This window comes from Elgaria multicarinata, chromosome 10 (genome assembly GCF_023053635.1).
Source record: "Elgaria multicarinata webbii isolate HBS135686 ecotype San Diego chromosome 10, rElgMul1.1.pri, whole genome shotgun sequence".
Taxonomy (NCBI): Eukaryota; Metazoa; Chordata; class Lepidosauria; order Squamata; family Anguidae; genus Elgaria; species Elgaria multicarinata.
The window spans coordinates 84994080-85014134 of NC_086180.1; the positions used below are offsets into that span (position 1 = coordinate 84994080).

A 20055-nucleotide genomic window follows, 5' to 3' on the forward strand; every position below is an offset into this window, starting at 1 on the left:
AGAAAACTGCACAAAAAACAGTGAAAGCAGAAGACGGCACAGTAAAATAATAAATTTTAAACTCGCGAGAACAGGATTCCTAGATTTTAGGTGCCAGGTATAAACCCACACCCAATTTGTAACCTGCCACGTGTGTCTGGAAAGGAAGCTCCACAACAGAAAAGGCTCTACATGTGGTTCCACTTGCCCAGCATCAGAAGTTTGGGCCTCTGGAGCACAGTTTCTCAAAATCTTTGGCTGTGAACTCACAGAAGTCAAATAGACCTTTATGCATCAAAACCTGCTCCTTGTGTCCAGAAACAAATTGGGAGTCAGTGGTTTTCTTAAAAACAAACACCTGATGAAATGTTAGCCAGTTCCCATTGTTAAACTGTGTTCTGAACTAGTGGAAGTTTCTAAGTCTTTAAGAGCAGACCATTGACATATTCAGTCAGACTGTTGGCCCATCTAGCTCTGTCCAGGAATAGGCAACATGTATCCTTTCACAAGTTGTTGAATTACAACTCCCCTCAACCCTTGTCATTGTCCATGCTGGCTGGGGCTGATGGGAATAGAAGTCGAACAATTGGAGGGCTGCATGTCGCTCACTTCAGTTACACTGTCAGCAGCTTTCCAGGTTTTCAAACGAGTCTTTCCTGGCTCTACCTGAAGACGTCAGGGATTGGACCTGGGAATGTTTGCATGCAATCTATGTACTCCATCACTGACCTACAGCTTTTCCCAGGAGGGACTGCAATTGGCATACCTGCCTAAGCCTATGAAAGGTGCCTTATGCCATAGATGCCTCTTGGGGCTTTCATTGTTAAAACCTAATAGCATTCAAACTTGATTCTTTGAGGGGAAGTGCAATTCTATCCAGAACAGATTGAATACCACCTCCAAGACCTTCATCCTGTCTCACTGAACTTCAGCCCATTACTGCCTCCAACTTCTACCATCCGCTACCATCACACCACACTTCAAAGCCCTGAAAAATATTTTCCATATAGATGTTACATAGAATGAGAGACAACAACATTTGTTTGCCAGAGTGAATGAATTTTGCATAACTGTTACATCGGTCTTTTGCTGTTCCCCCAAGACTTGTAATTTGACTAGGAGTTTTTTTATTTGTTTTAAATTATTTAATTTGAAAAAGTTGCAAGTACAGTAATACATTGTAAGTCTATGAACAAAATAAATTTACAGCCAATCTAGATGAATAGATCCCAGTTTGTATAAAAGTTTCTGTTTTTCGGATTGCATTCTCTAAACTTTACTAGATTTACAATTTGACCATAAAGCTGTCAGATCAACCCTCTAACTGTGACCTTTCAATTTTGTCCAGTTATCTTTACACTAGCCACTATAAGCAAATTATTTACTAATCCTTGACTTTTCAGATATTATATCCAGTCAAAGAGGACAGGTAGGTAAAGCAGATGATGTTCTGCTCTGAATGATTCCGATGATTTATTTCCAAAAGTCCTGAACTTTCCAACAGCTAGCCATATATGCCAATTAGCATTAGGCTCTGAGCAGCACTAGTATGAATCTGGAGTAGCAGTACCGCATGTATTTTGAGAAAAGCTTTAACATGATTTACTCTCAAACTAGTGGAGATAGTAGTATATGACCTGGTTTGCATTCAGTGGTGGCAAATTTTGAGTTAATTAACCTACAGTTAGTTGTGAGGTTAACTATCAGCTGTTTAATCCACGATTAATCCACAGTGTCTGGGTTCAGATGACTTGGGGGAAATTTCCAATCAGCCTGATTGGAGGTTGCATATGCAAAATGGCAGTGGCACATCTTGGGTTAATTAATCTGTTGTTACGTGCAAATGGGTCTGGTACCCTATTCTAGATAGTATTCCTTCTGAAATAGTGGATTCCCATGCATTTTCTGTTATGAGTTTTTCATTGTCTAAACTAGTGCTGTATCGTTTCAGTTTAGTTTCAGCAGGGTGAAATTAAAATGGCTCTGTCATGACGTAGTGTTGCTCCTTTTTGGTCATTCTTTTTGCAGTTAGGAAGGAATGCTGCCAGGCTGTGCTCAAGTAGCTCCACAATTGTTTTTAGTGGTGACATAGATTTTGGTGTGGGTGTGTGTGTGTGGGTGTGTGTGTGTGAAAGTGAGAAAGAGAAATCCTTGGGCACTGTATCCAGCACTGGTGCTCTGCTTAGGCTATTGATGTACCACTAGCGTAAGGAATCTTGGAATGCCATTAGCACAAGGTAGCGCCATGATTTTTCCAGGAAATCTCATCATGCCATCTTATGTATTGGTGTACCACTAGACATCCCTTATGCTAGCTGTACATGAATAGTGTAAGTAGAGTTGTAGTGGTGGATACTGTCCTTTGACTTTCTGTAACAGTAAATTCTGACTTTTTGAAAGGAGCCCTTAAACTGCCACCAGAATTTTCTCATAGAATCATAGAGTTGGAATGGGCTGCTTAGACCATTGACTCCAACCCTCTGTTCAGGAAGGCATCCAGTTTAAAGCATCCCTGACAGATGGCCAGTCTCTGCTTGAACACCTCCAGCGACAGAAAGCCCACTACATCCCGAAACACTTTGTTCCATTGTGCTCTGAACTGCTCTGAACACTAGGTAGTTTTTCCTGATACTCAGCTGAAATCTGTCTTCCTGTAACTTATTTCATATCCTACAGTCTTGGATGATAGAAAACAGGTTATGGTCCTCTTCTGTGTGACAAGGGAAGATGTTCCCAGTTCATTTTTGTCTCATCGCCATCTCTAGAAATTATTTCATTTGAAAGTACTGGATTAAGCATAAGTTTCCTTTCCATTGACAAATATTGGCTACGTTCGGACAACAGGATAGTAAACGGTGGGGTAATAATCAACTCGACAGTTGTTTACCTGGAGGGTACTCCCCACACGTCATGATAATAATCAATGGTAGTGTAACCTTGTAACCTTGAAGAGGTACTGTGAAAGTGAACTTCTGCAGATCAATTATGACAAAACAAAGGTTGTAGTTTTTTCCAGAAGAAGACTAAAATATAAATGGCAACTAAATGAACACCAAATCGAACAGGTGGTTTCGTATAAATATCTGGGAATAATATTTCATTCATCAGGAACGTGGAGGGTTCAATCTAAAAATGCCATCGCTAATGTGCTGAGGAGCATTAAGGCATTCCTCTCCTTTTTCTACAACAAAAGTGGGCAGCATATTTCCTCTGTTCTCCATGTCTTTGCTGCTAAGGTTTTAGCTCAAATGCTGTTTGGTTCAGAGATTTGTGTCTGTGAAAAGTTGGCCCCTCTGGAAGCTGTGCAAACTAAATTTCTGAGGGCAATTCTTGCGGTCCCGTCCTGCCTTCAAAATACAATTGTAAGGCTGGAGGCAGGCCAGGTCTCATTAGAGGCCCGTGTATGTATACGTAAGTTTCATCTCTGGTTAAAATTATTGTTTGTCCCTGTGGGTTTAGCTCCGCTTAGTCTAACGGACACTTTCAATTCAAGGTGGAAAGATACTTTGAATAGGAAGTTGCAATCGCTAGGCTATCCACGACTGCGGTCCTGAACCTAGGATATGAGAAAGCAAAAATGGATATTGCCCAAAGGATTCAAGATCTCGATCTACAAGATCAACTGAGTCGAGCTAGCCTGAACCTGGGGTTCAGGGAAAATAGTGGTCCTCTAGCACTTGCCATGTACCTGATAAACTTGGCCGTTCGGAGGCTCAAGAGTTTTTACGTTGGCCAGGTTTAATGTTTTACCTTCAGCATTGCTGGAGGGCAGATTTTAAAAAATCTCTTACAGCGAACGGCAATGTCCATGTGGGTCGCGGGATGTTGAGACAATAGTCCATGTTTTACTTTACTGCCACCTGTATAAAGACCTCAGAGTTTCCTTAATAACACCACTCATAAAAAAATTCCCGGGCAGAACGGACAAATTTTGTTTAGATTACCTTTTGTCAGGCATGAATGCCCAAGTTACTGTCAAAGCGGCCAGATTTTGTGCTGCAGCCATCTCACACTGTATAGAGGCGAGACAATAATAATACATGCACGTTCTCCATCTATAACTTAATGTAATGTGTTAAATTGTATGGTGTTTGATTGGAGTACTGGTTGTTATACTGTAATAAACTTATTCATTCACGTCATGATAATAATCAATGGTAGTGTGGATTAGGATCAGTGTTGAGCTGACTATTAGTCTACCTTGAGTTGACTCACTCATCCTCTGCCCTCTCCCCCGCTCAGTCCTCCTGCTAGTATCCCATCAGTCATTGATGCCAAAAATCTATCCTGCTGGCTGGACTAGAGCAGTAGCCACCACTTTGACCACTCTTGCCTTGTGACTCTGTGGTTGATGAAATAACCAATGGTGGCCAAGGAAATAACCAACAATGTCCTCCACCCAACACGATATCCAATAATGATTAAAATAGTCAACTCTGCACAGCGTTTGGTTATTTCGGCCAAATAACCAACCGTTGGTTAAAAAAAAACTCCTGCCAAACAACACGATAACCCACGGGTTAAATAAAAAACTGTCGACTATTTAAACCACCGTGGGTTATCGTGTTGTCTGAACCCAGTCATTGTCATATTGTAGGATGCTGTATTAAGAAGGGAGGAAGTCATTTCTTCTACTAAACCACGTGTTTCCCATGTTCAAAAATTACTTGCAAATGATTCAGTTTAGATTTAGAATTAACCAAACAAAAAAGACACTACAGGGGAAATAGAAGAGAGTTCTATCAACTTTTCCCCCCGCTATTACAACAAGCTCTAACTGTTACAGTTCTCTTTGTATGTAACTTTCACATTGACTTTTTCTACTTTGAAAAGGCTCCTAATGGAATCCCTACTTTCTGTTCCGACATATATCAAGCAATATCCGAAGAATTCATAAGCCAGTACTCAATAGCAACTATCTGTGCAGCAGGGCAGGAGGATAAAATTTGTTTGAAGAAAACCAAGTGTTTTCCGGTTAGAAAAAATATACTTAATCCCTACCTAGAGCCTTGGAATATTAATGTAAAAACCCGGCTAGCTTCATTGTGGTGGCTGCTAAGGCCTGTCTGATTCAGTGAGTGCTTGTCTATAGAAGTGAATGTGCTGAGGTGTTTCTCCCCTACAGCTTTCATTAACTTGAGTTTCTTACTACATGCTGGCACATCTGAGTTGGGAGCAGTCACCAATGTCTTCAGTTATTTGATTCAGCAGTATGGTTCCCTCAGTTAAAGAAGCTATACTCTTGTCTGGATGGACACATGGAACAGCATTTCAATTGGTCTCTCCATGTGCAGTGAGCTGTATGACTCTCTCTCTATTCTATTCATACAAGAGATGCTCAAGAGATCAAGAGCTACTAGTTTATGGAACTCCCATATCTTCCTTGTTCCAGGAATGCGATTGCATGGTGGCTCAGAATAATAATAATAATAATAATAACAACAACAACAACAACAACAACAACAACAACCCACCTCTCCATTTGGATCGAGGAGTGGAACAACAATAAATAAAAAATAAAACTGAATTAAAAACATAGTGTACATTATTAAAACATCCTAAAATTCCACTGGGTAGGCCTGCCGGAATAGATCAGTCTTTATAGCTTTCTCAAATGCTAAAAAAGTGTTAAGTTGACGAGTCTCCTCCGGCAGGCCATTCCACAGTCTGGGAGCAGCAGAAGAGAAGGTACTCTGGGTAATACTTGTCAGCCTAATTTTGGCAGACTGAAGTAGATTCTTCCCAGAGGACTTGAGTGTGCGGGGCAGATTGTACGGGAGAAGGCGATCCTGCAGGTAGCCTTGACCCAAACCATGTAGGGCTTTAAAGGTAATAACCAACACTTTATACTTTGCCTGAAAACTAATTGGTAGCCAGTGAAGAGATTTTAAAACTGGTGTAATGTGGTATACCGGTGTACCAACCTGGCTGCCATATTTTGAACTAATTAAAGTTTCCAGACTAGGCGCAAAGGTAGCCCTATGTAGAGCGCATTGCAGAAGTTGAGGCTCGAAGATATCATCGCATGCACTACTGTCTTTAGGTCTTCAAACTCTAGCAAGGGGCGCAGCTGGTGTATCACCCGAAATCCCTTGCAGTATCTAGTCCTGCTTTCTAGCACAAAGGGACAAGAACTGAAAGGTTGTTTCTGGGACTTGCATTCAGTACTAGTAGTTTTATTTGCATACTATTACCTTCTGCCAGGTGAAGCAGGATTACAGATTTGGTTGTTGAAGAAACTCTTGATCCTGGTGTAGCCATTTCTCTGCTCAGTTTAATATGGAAAGGAATGAGTGTGTCAGAAATGCTGCAGTAATGCAGAGTAAGCCTGCAATAGCTTTTAATGTCCTATAGTTACTTAAGACTTTGCTAGGGTCCTGGTTTGGAATCATATATATATAAACATGCTGAAGTGTTGTGGCTGAGATCCAATATCCTTTTTTCCTGGATCAAAGGGAAAAGATTTACCTAGGCTCAGTTAACCATGTGACTGTAGGAAATAGCTTTCAGGGCCAATGGACTATGTTCCATTGCTAATGATTCATAGCACAATTTTGGGGTATGAAAATACCTTGACTGTATTTATATAATCCACTGAGTTTTTCAGTTAATATATAGAATTGCCCATACATTCTACTAATAAAAAGAAAAACTTGTAACTACCACTCTTCCTATGTAACAAAAAAAAATTACTTCAAAAATATAAATGCACAATTGCCTGATTAGTCAGTTTAAGTGTAAGTGTGTGTATGCGAGGGAGAGACTTATTAACATCTTATTTTTATGTGACCAGTAGCAGGGAAAGAAAAGAAAAAAACTACAGAAAAAAAACAGGACCTGACGAATCAGTCCTTTTGTAAAAACATGTATAGAAAATGAATTGGCCATTCAGCCTATGTGCTGCTCTTTGACGTAAACCACCAGAAAGATGGAAATATTGCTAAGATTTCTTCCGTCGCTTTAAATTGCCTACCAAATGGCTCGCTCTCTGTACTGCACCCTTGTGTACTCATTACAACTAGACACAAAAGAAAACCAGTTCAGATGTCTGAATGTTCAGTTGCATCTTCAAATTTTTAACTTGACAATGAAGCACCTATATTCTTCGTATAGTAGTCCTAAATATGGTGGAACTAATGTATTCTGACACTTAACTAATGCATTCTGCTGCAGCTGAAAACAAAAGGCATTTGATAAGTGGATTGAAGTGTCTTTGGAAACCTTAGCAGTATTACCATTCTTGATGGAGCTGAAACTAAGGAATTGAATATACACTGCATGACAATTAATTTTCCATAGGTTCTGTGATTGATTTAGGGGTTAGATGGGACTAATTATAAAGGTAACCTCTAATCCAGATATTCCTAATCTTTTTATCATATGGTGAATCATTTTCTTTAATAGATATTCTGTTATCTTATGGTTGCCATGTAGAAGGACACCTGAAAAGTTTCTGAATTAAAATTGATTTGCTTCTGAACTCTAAATGCGGTTATACTGTGCACTCCAACTAAAAGACACAACACCAGAAGTGGAAGAGTCACTTGTTACATGCAAATCTCTCTCTCTCTCTCAGGCATTTTCTGGGTTTGTGTGCATTACTTCTCACCAACAGACCTCCCTCCCTCTCTCTCTCTCTCTCTCTCTCTCACACACACACACACACACACACACACACACACTGCTGTGTGTGTGTGTGTGTGAGAGAGAGAGAGAGAGAGAGAGAGAGAGAGAATGGAGGAGCTGGATTTGTTTACCCCCAGCCAATTTTTGGTAAGGGGAGGGGTCTTTTCTGTTCTGATATAATCCTATAGAGAAATTCCTCATAGACTTATATTGCAAGGAACTGCCCCCCCCCCTGCAGAGAATTGGCTGGGGGTTGGCAAATCAAATACCCCACGAAGAACTCTGTTGCCCCAAGGATTTTTTGTGGGGGAATTGGATGTACCCCTTGGCTGATTTTCGGCCGAGTAAGTTTCCCCCCCCCCTGTTCAAATGAACCCTATGGAATGATTCTTCATTGGCTTCCGTTAGAACGGAACAGCCTCCTCTCTGCTGAAAATTGGATGTAGAGTGGCAAATCCTACCTCCCCCCGCCCCAAACAAATATGCTATTGCCCTAAAGTTCAAAGCCTCCCTCCCAGAATTCCCACTAAGCAGAACCCATCCAGCCCATGGTTACCTGCCAAGGGATCAAGCCAGGTGAAGCAGGCAGTAGCCACTTTGTTTCTCCTCAATAGATAGTTTCCTCTTCTCCTGTTCCCCCCTCTTCCACTCAGCTGCAGCTGCGTGGAGTAATAAAATCATATTGCCTTTTCTTTTTTTTCTTTTTCTTTTTTAAAAAGACTGTTCTAAAAAATAAAATATAAAATATAAAAAAATGCCATTCCACCACAACCAAGACAAAAGGGACACTAAATCATCATGGTTTCTTGACTGGAAGCGATATTTTCTTTGCAAATGGTGAGCAATTTCTGGTTGGCACCCTGTTTAACCATAAACATTGAAGTGACCGAGGATTTCTTTTTTCTTCTTCTTCTGTTAATTGCTCTTTGTCCCTCAATTTTTAATCAATCTTCCTGATGTTTTCAGATTATGTAAAATAGGAATTTATTTCTGGCATATGTAAATTTCAGAAACATTGGTGAAACCTTTTCAATTTAATAAGTTTAGAATGACCAACCACCACCACCCTATCCCCCTCTGTTCAATGGTGGAACCTGTTTTTTTTTCTTTTCGAACCTTAACTGAGAGCGCACTTCTGTGTGTTCTTAAATAAACATCCATACAACTTTGATGGTTGTAGGAGATATGCTCAACCGTAACAAGAGCAGTAAGTTTTTTAGTCCGTTGAGTGATAGGTGGTGGGTGTTTATCCTTCCGAGCTTGAAGTATAAGTCTCTTTGCAAATGTAAAGGCTCTCAGTATCCACTTTTGCTGTGCATCTGCTCTCAGTATCCACTTTTGCTGTCCATCACAGGGATGTAGTTTCAAAGTGCATGTACATCTGCTATTATTAAACAACAAAATTTATATGAGCAATGACTTCCAACCAGAAGCAGCCTCTACAGGACATGCCCACATCATATGCCTCAATGAAACATTGCCCTCATTTCATCGCCAGCATCTAGCAGAGCTAGCCAGCTCCTTCTCTGTGATATCCAATATACGAAACATTTATTTTTGTTGAATCCATCTCCATTTTAAATCTACAGAAATAGTACATACGGAAACTAAGGCAACTTTCCATTGATTTAACTGTATAGCGCATTCTAATTCCTTATTCCATTCATCTCTCATGTAATTTCACTAGTTTTAGGTTCTCATAGAGGGCTTCTGAGGCAATGCTTTGTATCTGAATATACATACCCAAATGTACGCATGACGTGTCAGTTATGAAAGACTACATGTCTGCATTTGCAGCTTTTTCCTTCAAAATATGTAGACTCATGGGTGCAGTCCTCTGTTTCCATATGTTTTAAAAGGGCAAAGCAGCAAATATGTGTATTTTATATAAGATGTTGGTCTTGATTGGCAGTAAAATACTCTGCTCTGGCAGATTGAGCCAAAGCTTTCTTAGTGAGAAACTCTTGCACAGTCCGTCCCTGCTGTACTTTGCAGCTGCCTTTTCTTCATTTTTTAAATATCTCCAGTCCTGCCATCCAATGGAGTGCTATTGCCTACTTCACAAGTTGAAATGTTTGGGCCACTGTAGAATACGTTTGGTGCGTGCAAATTACTTTAAGGCTGGAAATATACTGACATTGCTTAGGAATCAGCATCAACCATCATAGATAACAAGTACCTTGGTATTTCTCACTGTTGCGTTCCATCGTTATCATAGTTTAAGTGCCCAGGAAATGGAAATTCTGTAGGAGTTGGTCAACTGAGTCTGCTCAAAGTGGCACACAGGAAGGAAAAGCAGCTGAGCAAATAGTTTCCTTCCATTCTCCTTGGGGAGCCAACACTTCAGTTCGTTGGTGTGCCCAGAAGAAACAAAAGAGTCTGTTACTGTTGCTTAGCAACCTTCCTTGGATTCGCAGAGAGCCCTATATAGTTGCTTTGGTAGCCCTGTTTTCCATCTCCGTGGTGGAAGAAAGCTCCTTGTTCTTAGTCACACTTGCTATTCCAACAGCAGTTTTGCTCTTTTCTGTAGCAGAGATGGCAGGGCCCAACCCTGTCAGTAATTGAAGAGGCTTGTCGTGGCCTTTATTCTTGTTTCCAAGCAGTTTCCATAGCTATCCAGATAAGTTAGGTATCCAATCAAGCTAACTGTAGAATCTCTCTGATTCTAACACATATTTGGAGAACTGAACTGGAGTCATTATTCATTAGCCATATAGAAACTATCCCCCTCCCCATCTTGAGACTTGTCTCAGTCTGACTTCTATAAACCTACCACACCGTATTCTAAAACAAGAAGCATAACTCCTTACATTTAGTATCTGTCCTGTTCTGGACCAGGCAGAAGCCCACAGGGTTCAGAACCCAGCAGCACCCAGGAGAGTTCCTAGTGAGCATCTTGCTTCTATGAAGTCTGAGGCCAAACTGAAGCCTTTTATGCTATTGTCCCAGACTTCACTTTTAAGACTGGGAGTCTTAAAAGTACTAGGCTTGTAGCCTAGGACTCCTCTGTCTCTCCAAGAGTTCGTGCCTGGCATGTTGTCAGCATGGGTGCATCGGCTCCCTGGAATGTGGGACTCTTGTAGACGAGAGTGCTGGTCCAGTGCTGGGGCTAGGTTCAGGGTACTCTGGAGGCTGAGGCTCATGGGCCTTGGGCGGCTCTGCAGTGGCGCTTGGGCCTGGAGTTTCCTCTGTTGGTGCCACTGGATCATCAACATCAGAGTCAATGTCACTGCTGGACTCCTGGGTCATGACAGTATTGAACTTGGTATTCCATTGAACGAGTCTTCCAGTTAAGTGTGGTTGTATTGACCTGGCTGTGTTGTTTAAACCATAGGATATTTGTGACTATGCCAGAGCAAGCAACCATGCCGCCTCATGACCGCTCACCACTTGCACTTCATTTCTGTTTTGGTAAATAACCTAGCTTTGTTGTTGGCTCAAAACTTGGTTGTTTCTCCTTCAACAACCCAGAATGCCAGGTTTGGACATCACAGAGCATAATGGGGCATTCCTGGGTTGTTTATCAAAGGGGAAATGAAGTGGAAGTGGCAAGCCGTCAGGAGGCAGCATGCTCGCTCACAAATAACCCATGGTAAAAGGCGGGATACAAATAAATATCTTGTACTCCTTTCGGCGCCTCCTGAAAACATCTTTATTCCAAGAAGCCTTTCTTTAACATGCAGCCTTGGATTTCTGTGTTGTTGTTGTTTTGCTTCTTTTTAAATTTTGTTTTAACTGTTTTATTCTGTTTTTATTTTCATTTTACCTTGTACACCGCTCCGAAATTTTTTCAATGAGGAGCGGTATATAAATATTCTAAATAAAATAAAAATAAAATATAATAATAATAATAATAATGATGATGATGGTTTAAAGAACCCAGCATCACCATAACATGTGAACTGGGTCACTGACCCTTGAGTTCCACAGTATCAGACAATGTAATCTTAAGCACTTGTCTGTGATGCACTTCAGTTATAACCAGTGATATAGTAATTGAAAAGTTATGAGTAAAAACAGTAGATATTGGAATGCATGGTTATTGTTTCGGAGTCGTAGCGAATTGCTGGGAAACTAATACCCTTAATATGCTACTGGATAAATCCCAATAAATAGTAATACAATTTATTTATATAGCACCTTATTACAAAGCACTGTACATAAAATAAAAGTAGATCAGCAGTTTACAATACAATGATCAGTTCGACTCTACTAAATACAAGTTTACAGCAGAGATCTCACAAAAATATTCAACAATATACTACGACAATATTTAACAATATACTAATCAACCCTATGATAATAATATTTTAAAATATACAAAATGCAAGTCTACAGCAAAAACAGAACAGATTAAAAATAATAACTTGGTTGGAATAGCGTTTCTCCCCCTGAAGCACTGCCTCCCAAACTTCAGCTCCAGCCTTGCTTTTAAAGTCTCCAGGTGTGTATAGAGGGTGGGGGTGGAGGGGAGCAGGTGGAATAGCTCGCCCAGGATGGCACTGTTTATTGTGGGCCTGTTTTGTTGTCCGAACTTTTTAAGCAATTCAAAGGTTCAAAACACCTAAATCATAGGTTTAAGCAGCCAATGTACATTTTTTGTTTCTAATCCAGTAGAGGGCATGCTAACCCAGAGTGATAGAGGTATTTAACCTTTTTACTTTGAAATCACTTTGCAAAAAGACACTTAATACATATATAAGGTTTTCATGTTTTTGGAGTGGGTTTTTTTGCTCCTGAAAGACAGACGAGAAATAGAAGGCTGTCTTTTACTTCTTACATAGATTGTACATTCTACTGACCCATGAAGTGGTCAGTAGGTGGTGTAATTCTAGAATATTCAGTGGAACAGGAAGAAAAGTGACAACTTCAGTCAAATTTTGGTTTGAAAATGAGTGAAAGGGTAATAATTTCTGTCACATTTCCTTGTACAAAGTGCTTCACAATTCTTGCCTCTGGCGGTATAACCTATCTTTATTGTTGCATAAGACAATCAATGCAGCCTACTATTCAGCCTTTTCATCCATTTAGTATGAAGTAATTTGGCAATAACATGACAGCTTATGTTGTTCTGTAGTTCCAACAGTAAGCTCGGTTAATAGGCAATGCTGGCTCTTGAGAGTATTGCTCAGATCATTAAGAAAATACTCACAAGTTCAAGATCTTTTGCAGCTTTTACTTCAGAAGATGTAAAAATATTTTCAGGTATAATTCTAAGATCTACCATAGCCCTGGTAAGTTGGGCAGAGGGGGATCTACTTCTTGAACATCTATGTTTATACTGTAAAGGTGTTTGTTCTCATTAGGTACAATGAAGCAAATCTTCCATATAATTGCATTAGTGATACGTGACATTAAAGCTTAATTGGCTTATTTAAAATATCTTGCACATCAATTTCTTTGAGATTGTGAAAATTGAAAAGGTCATGAGTGCAGTTTAATATTCCTGGGTGAGAGATTTCAATTTTAGTACAATTTGTAGAGAATTAATTAGGAAATACGACTAAAAGAAAAAAAGGGTGTTGAATGCAAATAAGGCTGTTATGCTCATTGGGATAAAGAATATGAGGCATCTTGGACTACTGTGGAAGTCCCATTGAAAATTCAACAAGTGTCCAAATTAGTTAAAAAATAACCTGTTTTGTAGCAAGACTACTTTTTTTTTAAAGTCTTCATAGCAATTAAGCTGGAAAAAAGTAACCGTTTTCATGGACTCTTGTCTGTGTAGGAAATAGATGAAGCCTGTAAGAGGATAAAGCGTGAAATCGATGATCTGGGCCCTGAAGTTGGTGACATTAAAATCATTCCATTGTATTCCACACTTCCACCACAGCAACAGCAGAGGATTTTTGAGCCTCCTCCTCCAAAAAAACCAAATGGTGCAATAGGACGAAAGGTAAGTTTATAAGGCTGCAATCCTGTACCCACTTAACTGGCAGTAAGCCCCAGTGAAATCAGTGGGGCTTACTTCTGAGTGGACATGCATAAGATTGTGCTGTGAAGCATTTTCTATCTTGTGATAATAAGGTTACTCAAATTTGAGCTCATGTGGATGCCATTGATATCTGGGAAACATGGTCCTGTTATCTCTTCTCTCTCCACTTCTGTCTCTCCACTTGTATATTTTGCAAGTTTTTAGGATGCTGTCTTGATAAATGTAATTCATGTTTTCTACATTGTCCTTTTTCTGTATGAAAAATCACCAAGAGGGGACTCTTGGTGAATTGCCCTTAATATTGTAACATGCAGTTTGAAAACCAGATTAGTTGTGGTTATTTCTTTAACCCGTTAATGCATCATTTTGGATCACGGGTGCTTTTTGGATGATTTGCTGGATTGCTGATATTTTGAGCTCTGTGTAGGTGTGGAGCCAGAAATACAATTTTAAAACAATCCAAAAATCTCTTTATTATGAATGATCAAGAAGCTCAGAAAGCAAGGAGAAATTATCCATAATCTGTGATGACCAGATCTGAGCTGCTGCCTTTCAGAACCTTACTTCATTATGTAGGTTTGAACTCTTGATTGGAAGAGGACTCTGGGTAGGGCTGCAGATAGCTGCAACAGAGTGGTCCATATTAGCATGTCCGATGTTTTCAAGCAACGTTGGGTTGGAGGGGAGATCTCCCTGAAAATTAGGTATGCTTATGTAAGTTAGCTTTGATTGGGTTTGGAGGCCTCACCCACTTTGTACAATACTATAGTGTTACATAGAGCCTGCTCAGACAACTCGCTAACCCTTTTGCAGCAAATGGTAGTGAGTGTGTTTAAATTGTTGTTATGTAGCCACCATGGTTAGGAATGGTTCACACGACATAATAAGCCATAATGTTTAGCGAAAAATGTTTAACCACCGTGGTTTAGCACGTTGTCTGAACAGGGTCACAATGTGGCAATGTTACTACTGAAAGTGGTACAGTATAGTTGTTGAAGATATTCTTGTTTGCAGAATGAAACCTTACCCTTGTGCATGACTCAATTGTGTGCTATCACTAGTGGGACTGCAGCAATAATATATTTCCAAAAAAATTCAAGCTCGCCTTCCCAAATGGCAGGCACTATTCCCAACTGTTCAAAATCATGTTGTTATTTTAATGACTTGTGATTTCCATGAAGATCAGAAAACTTAAATTCGTTGTTTCCTTTTTAAGCAAGGGTGTGTTGGTAAAACTAAACTCTTGAATATTTTTGAAGCAGGGTTTTTAGTTGACAATTGCTTGTCCAGCTTGTTCAGTGGGTATGCAGAATATTAATGAGTGTATAGCTTGAGAGATTCTGTTTACATATAGTGATCCTCTTTGTTGTTCCTTATTATTGTTGAAGTAGGTGATTGAGATCATATACTTGAAGTTGGCAAAACTAAACATCAGGCTGGTATTATCCCATTATGAATAAATTATAATCTTGCATTTTTGTTTAAAAGTTAGACATGGGTCTGGATAGGAATTTGGGGGGCTTTTAATGCTTGTCTCAAAAAAGAGGTGAGCACTGGGGTTAATTCAAGCTGGAGAGGAATTCCTGCTTTACCCCAAAACACTGATTGGTATTCTCCGGGGCCGTAGGGAGCTTCTTTGCAGCCCATATTGGAGATACTAATAAGTGCTCACAATCTCTGGCTACAGAAGGTTGCCAGCCTGCCACAGCCCAGGTGAGTACCCCCCTCCTCCCAAAAATTACCCCATACTTGGTTGGAAAACACACACCCACACCCACACGCACCCCTAATAGAGCCTCAAGCCTACACATACCCTCTTGCCCCAGGGCTCCTCTCTGGAAATTTGGAATTCCTCCCACCATTCATTTTTGGAGTGCATTTTCTTTGCTTGCCTTTTTCAGCACAGGATTGTATTGCAAGCCTCCATGATGGGGGGAGGTAGGCTTGCCGCAGAAATAAGCCTAGCTTATTTGAATTACTTTAGAAATATTTCACTGTGTGTAGTTTAAACATAATAGCTCGCTCATACTGTGACAGAACTGCTTGGGATTTCCTTTCCAACCCAGAGAGCTTCTTTAGTATGTAAGAGTCTGACTTGGAAAGTTCTCCATTTTCAAATCTCATATTTGCCTTAATGCTCTAGGTAGTCTTAGGAAAATGGCAGTTTTTTTCATTCTCAGTCCCCCATCTACAGTAAGAGGGATAAAGATATTGACATGCCTTGGAGAGCAGTTGTAAAGACTAGTGTTAATATATGTGAAAGCGTTTTAAACACCAAAAGCATTCATAAATGCTATTGTTGCATCCAGTACCACGCTTTTCTCCATGCCTTGCTCCAGTGGTGATCACTCTTTTTGGCAAGTGTCTCACAAGCAGAGTTTAAAGTATGAGAATACAACACTCTAATGTATATTTTTAGGGTATATGTTCTTCCTGGCACATGTAAATTCCAGGAAGATTGGTGAGACTTATTTATTTATTTATTACATTTTTATACCGCCCAATAGCTGAAGCTCTCTGGGTGTTTCACAAAAATTAAAACCATGAAGAGCATAAAAAGCAACCAACAATCTAAAAACACAAATACAAATTACAATATAAAAAGCACAACCAGGATAAAACCGCACAGCAAAAATTGATATAGGTCAAAATACGGAATTAAAACAAGGTTTAAATTTAAGTTAAATTAGGTGTTAAAATACTGAGAAAATAAAAAGGTCTTCAGCTGGCGACGGAAAGAGTACAGTGTAGGCGATAGGCGAACCTCTCTGGGGAGCTCGTTCCACAGCCGGGGTGCCACAGCAGAGAAAGCCCCGCTCCTAGTAGCCACCTGCCTCACTTCCTTTGGCAGGGGCTCACGGAGAAGGACCCCTGATTTTATGGATCTTGGAATGACCACCACGCCCATTTATAATGGTAGAATGCTTTTTTTTTTACTGTCAGACCTTAACCAAAGAGGCACTCCTGTGTGTCTTTAAATAAAGTACAAATGTAGGAGCTTAGACTTGGGATGTTTCTGCTCTAGTCCTATGAGCCAGTGACCAGGCAGAAGGGTGTACCAAAAAATGAAGGCAGGAATGTAAGTCTGACTTGTATGTATCCAGGTACCCCTGTGCTGCTTCCGGCACCTTTGTGGCAGGTTGGCCATCTTTACCTCATGAAGAAATGTGCCCAACTGTTGCATTTAATAGGCATTTGCTTTTTGGAAGTGTAAACATAGAAATTGAGTCCAGCACTTTGTGGCAGAATTACTGCCTCATTGTAATTAATTATTTATTTGTTTATTTATTTATTACATTTCTATACCGCCCAATAGCCGGAGCTCTCTCTAAGTTCACAAAAATTAAATCCATTCAAAGTATAAAACAACAGTATAAAACCATAATATAAAATACAATATAAAAGCTCAACCAGATAAAAACAGCAGCAATGCAAAATTACAAATTTAAAACACCACGTTAAAATGTATTTATAGATTGTTAAAATGTTGGGAGAATAAAAAGGTCTTCACCTGGCGCCTAAAAGCATATAATGTAGGTGCCAAGTGAACCTCCTTAGGAAGCTCATTCCACAGCCGGGGTGCCACAGCAGAAAAGGCCCTCCTCCTGGTAGCCACCTGCCTCACTAATCATTGAGTAAAGACCTATAAATAGTAGAATAGTATAATCAATGAATAAAGACCTATAAATAGTATAATCAACTCCCCCACCCAAACTGTGTCATTGGGACAATAGACCCCCCCCCCCTCTTTGAAACCTGTATAAGAGGCTTGGAGTCAGAAACTCTACACATATAACTATGTGAATCATCTTAAATTTTGATTTACGTACCAAATGAATGAAATGAAGGCGTTATGATACTGTACTTGGTTCCTATAGTAATGTGCATATGCTGAAGTATCTGGTTGCAAGAGATGACATTGCAGGAAGGATAAAATACGAGCTGGAGGAACTGTGTTAAGTAATGGGAAGTAGTGATCATCTGAAATGCAGGAAGAAATAGAAGCCAGCAAGTCTAAGTAGTAGAAGTTGTTACAATTTCAGGTAGTTCCACTGCCTCATGTAGATGAGACTGTGCAGGGCACCTACAATTTGTTTAATTTGAATAAAATTAGGAGAAACTATAGGATGCATACTTTCTTAAAATAGAAGCAAACCTGTGCTAATAAACCTATGCCTCAAGCTCATAGCTTAAGATTGTTTTGAATAATGTTTCAGAGTGATGGCATAATAGAGCCATCATTGCCTAATAACGCTGCCATCCATTTCCCCCCCTTTGCCACTATAGTCTCTTTGAAAACTAGTTTTATAGACTTTATAGTGCTGTTGTCTGTACGTGGTCTAAAAGCTGGTGGACATTAAATGTCTACCCCCTGGTTTGAATTGGTCACTGTGGCAGCCAGTTCGTGCACAGTTACCACAGTAGTCATGCCATTGCAAACCTTAAAAAATTGTCACTATGAGGGGATGGTTCTTCTGTTGAGTCATTTAAAGCTGTTTGATGTGGAAGCTGAGTTTTATATCCTTGCTTTCTGTGTGGCGCAGAGGAATTCTGACTGCATGTGGCAGTTGCTGCCTAACTTAAACTTCTGTTTTATTGTTTTGCAATATCTAAATGTAAAAACGTGTGTGTGAAATTCAAAAGGGGCGCAGGTCATTCAGTTGCTTTTGTTACTTGTTAGGACAATTTATTCATAAAGAGAGAGAGTCTCTTGCTTAACTTAGATGATGTGTTTTTGAGTGCAAAAAATTCTTTCAGAATTGTTAAAAGGGTTACCTGAAACTGTTGCCTTCATTCACATAAGATCAGGTAGATATGAAACAAGCATAGTTTCCAACCTTGAAATGTAAAATGGACCAAACTGTGAGTTAGAGCTACGTATGTAATTTGTTTTCTGTCCTCTACACGCATTGTTTCATGATTTTTGTGGTGCAATAGCCCTTAGAAGTGAAGTAATGGTCATAACTATAGCTTGACAATTGGTATCGTGCCAAACGACATAGTTAAGTTTCTTTAAGTATGGCTTGATGTGGTGTTTGAACTGAGCTAGAGTAGTAGAAAATGCTTGTTGTCCAGATAATAATAATAATTTATTTCTTACCTGCCTCTCCGATTGGATTGAGGCAGGGACGACAACAAGCATAAAATACATAAAATACTAATTAAAAACATGGTATACACTGTTAAAAAACATCCTGAAAGCATACTAAAATAGCTTGATGAAAGTACAAATTTGAATTATTTCAAAACTAACATGATTGTAATGATACTAAACCAACAAAAGAGAAACTCATCAGTGCTAGAAAATTGTACGTTTTAAGGTTACCAGCTAATCCCTATGGTTTCTGACTACTGTAGGCCACAACATTTGCTGCCTGATCTAGTGGACAGTTTATTAAATACTTAATGGACCTTATATGAACGCTGGATTCTGTCTTTCTACCTTTGTTGAATTCTTAAATGGTTTAATGTTTGTGCGGCAATATTTGTGCCTTGTTTGAATCATGCATAGTAGAAAAAATATTATGCTCTTCAACAGGTTGTCGTATCGACTAATATCGCTGAGACATCATTGACAATAGATGGTGTTGTATTTGTCATTGATCCTGGATTCGCTAAGCAAAAGGTAAATATAAATTCTTTCATACAGGATGAATCCCCCCATCCAGGCAGCAAAAAGAAAACCTTAAACGTAGTTAGTTGTATAAAAATTGGGGGAATTTAGCAGGAGGCTAACAGATAAAATAGGGCATTTTTTATGTAAAAAAGTAATAACATTTAAAGTTTTCCCACCACCTAAAACTATAAGATTTATTTTTATTTTGTATTTTTAAAAAATTTCTAACGGATTGACTTGGTGGCTTACAAAAGTGTTACAAATGCACACAAAATTGTGTACTACTTTTTTTTTGTTTTTAGCGACTTAGAGAGAAAATGTATCATACAGAAATGTATCCTGCAGAACTAGATGATTCTTTTCTGTATTTGACTTTTCCATCGAACAGGTATACAATCCTCGAATAAGGGTAGAATCTCTCTTGGTAACTGCAATAAGTAAAGCTTCAGCTCAGCAAAGAGCTGGCCGTGCTGGTCGTACTAGACCAGGCAAGTGTTTCCGACTGTATACGGAGAAGGCCTACAAAACTGAGATGCAGGTGTGTAATGTTCAGTTGGTTGGATTTAGTTTAAGTCCAGTTATACTGGAGCTTGATGCGGAATGTCAAAAATATTTAATGGCATCCCATAATAATGGTTTCCCTTTGGCATTGGGAAATATATGACATGCTTAGCCGGTGTTACTGCTCGAACACTGAAGATGTTCAGCTTTTCTGTTTGCCTTGACCTTACATATAATCATATAATCTTTTGATATCACTACTTTATTTTAAAATTAAGTAGCGCTTAAAGTTTCAAACACACATATATATATAGGCATAAAGAATTCTGGCTGTTATTATCAAACGAGATAGCAATTTTCAGCATCTTACTAGCATTTTTGTGAACCACCCAGAGAG

At 39.4% G+C, this 20055-nt stretch overlaps 1 protein-coding gene across 1 annotated transcript in view; it reads left to right on the plus strand.

Moving 5' to 3' along the window:
• Window positions 1-20055, plus strand: part of DHX15 (DEAH-box helicase 15) — a 54732-nt gene that overhangs the window by 18670 nt on the left and 16007 nt on the right. Inside the window, exons 6-8 of the mRNA XM_063135195.1 lie at window positions 13334-13501; window positions 19080-19166; window positions 19546-19695. Of these exons, the coding sequence (XP_062991265.1) occupies window positions 13334-13501; window positions 19080-19166; window positions 19546-19695 (405 nt within the window). The remainder of the gene's footprint in view (window positions 1-13333; window positions 13502-19079; window positions 19167-19545; window positions 19696-20055) is intronic.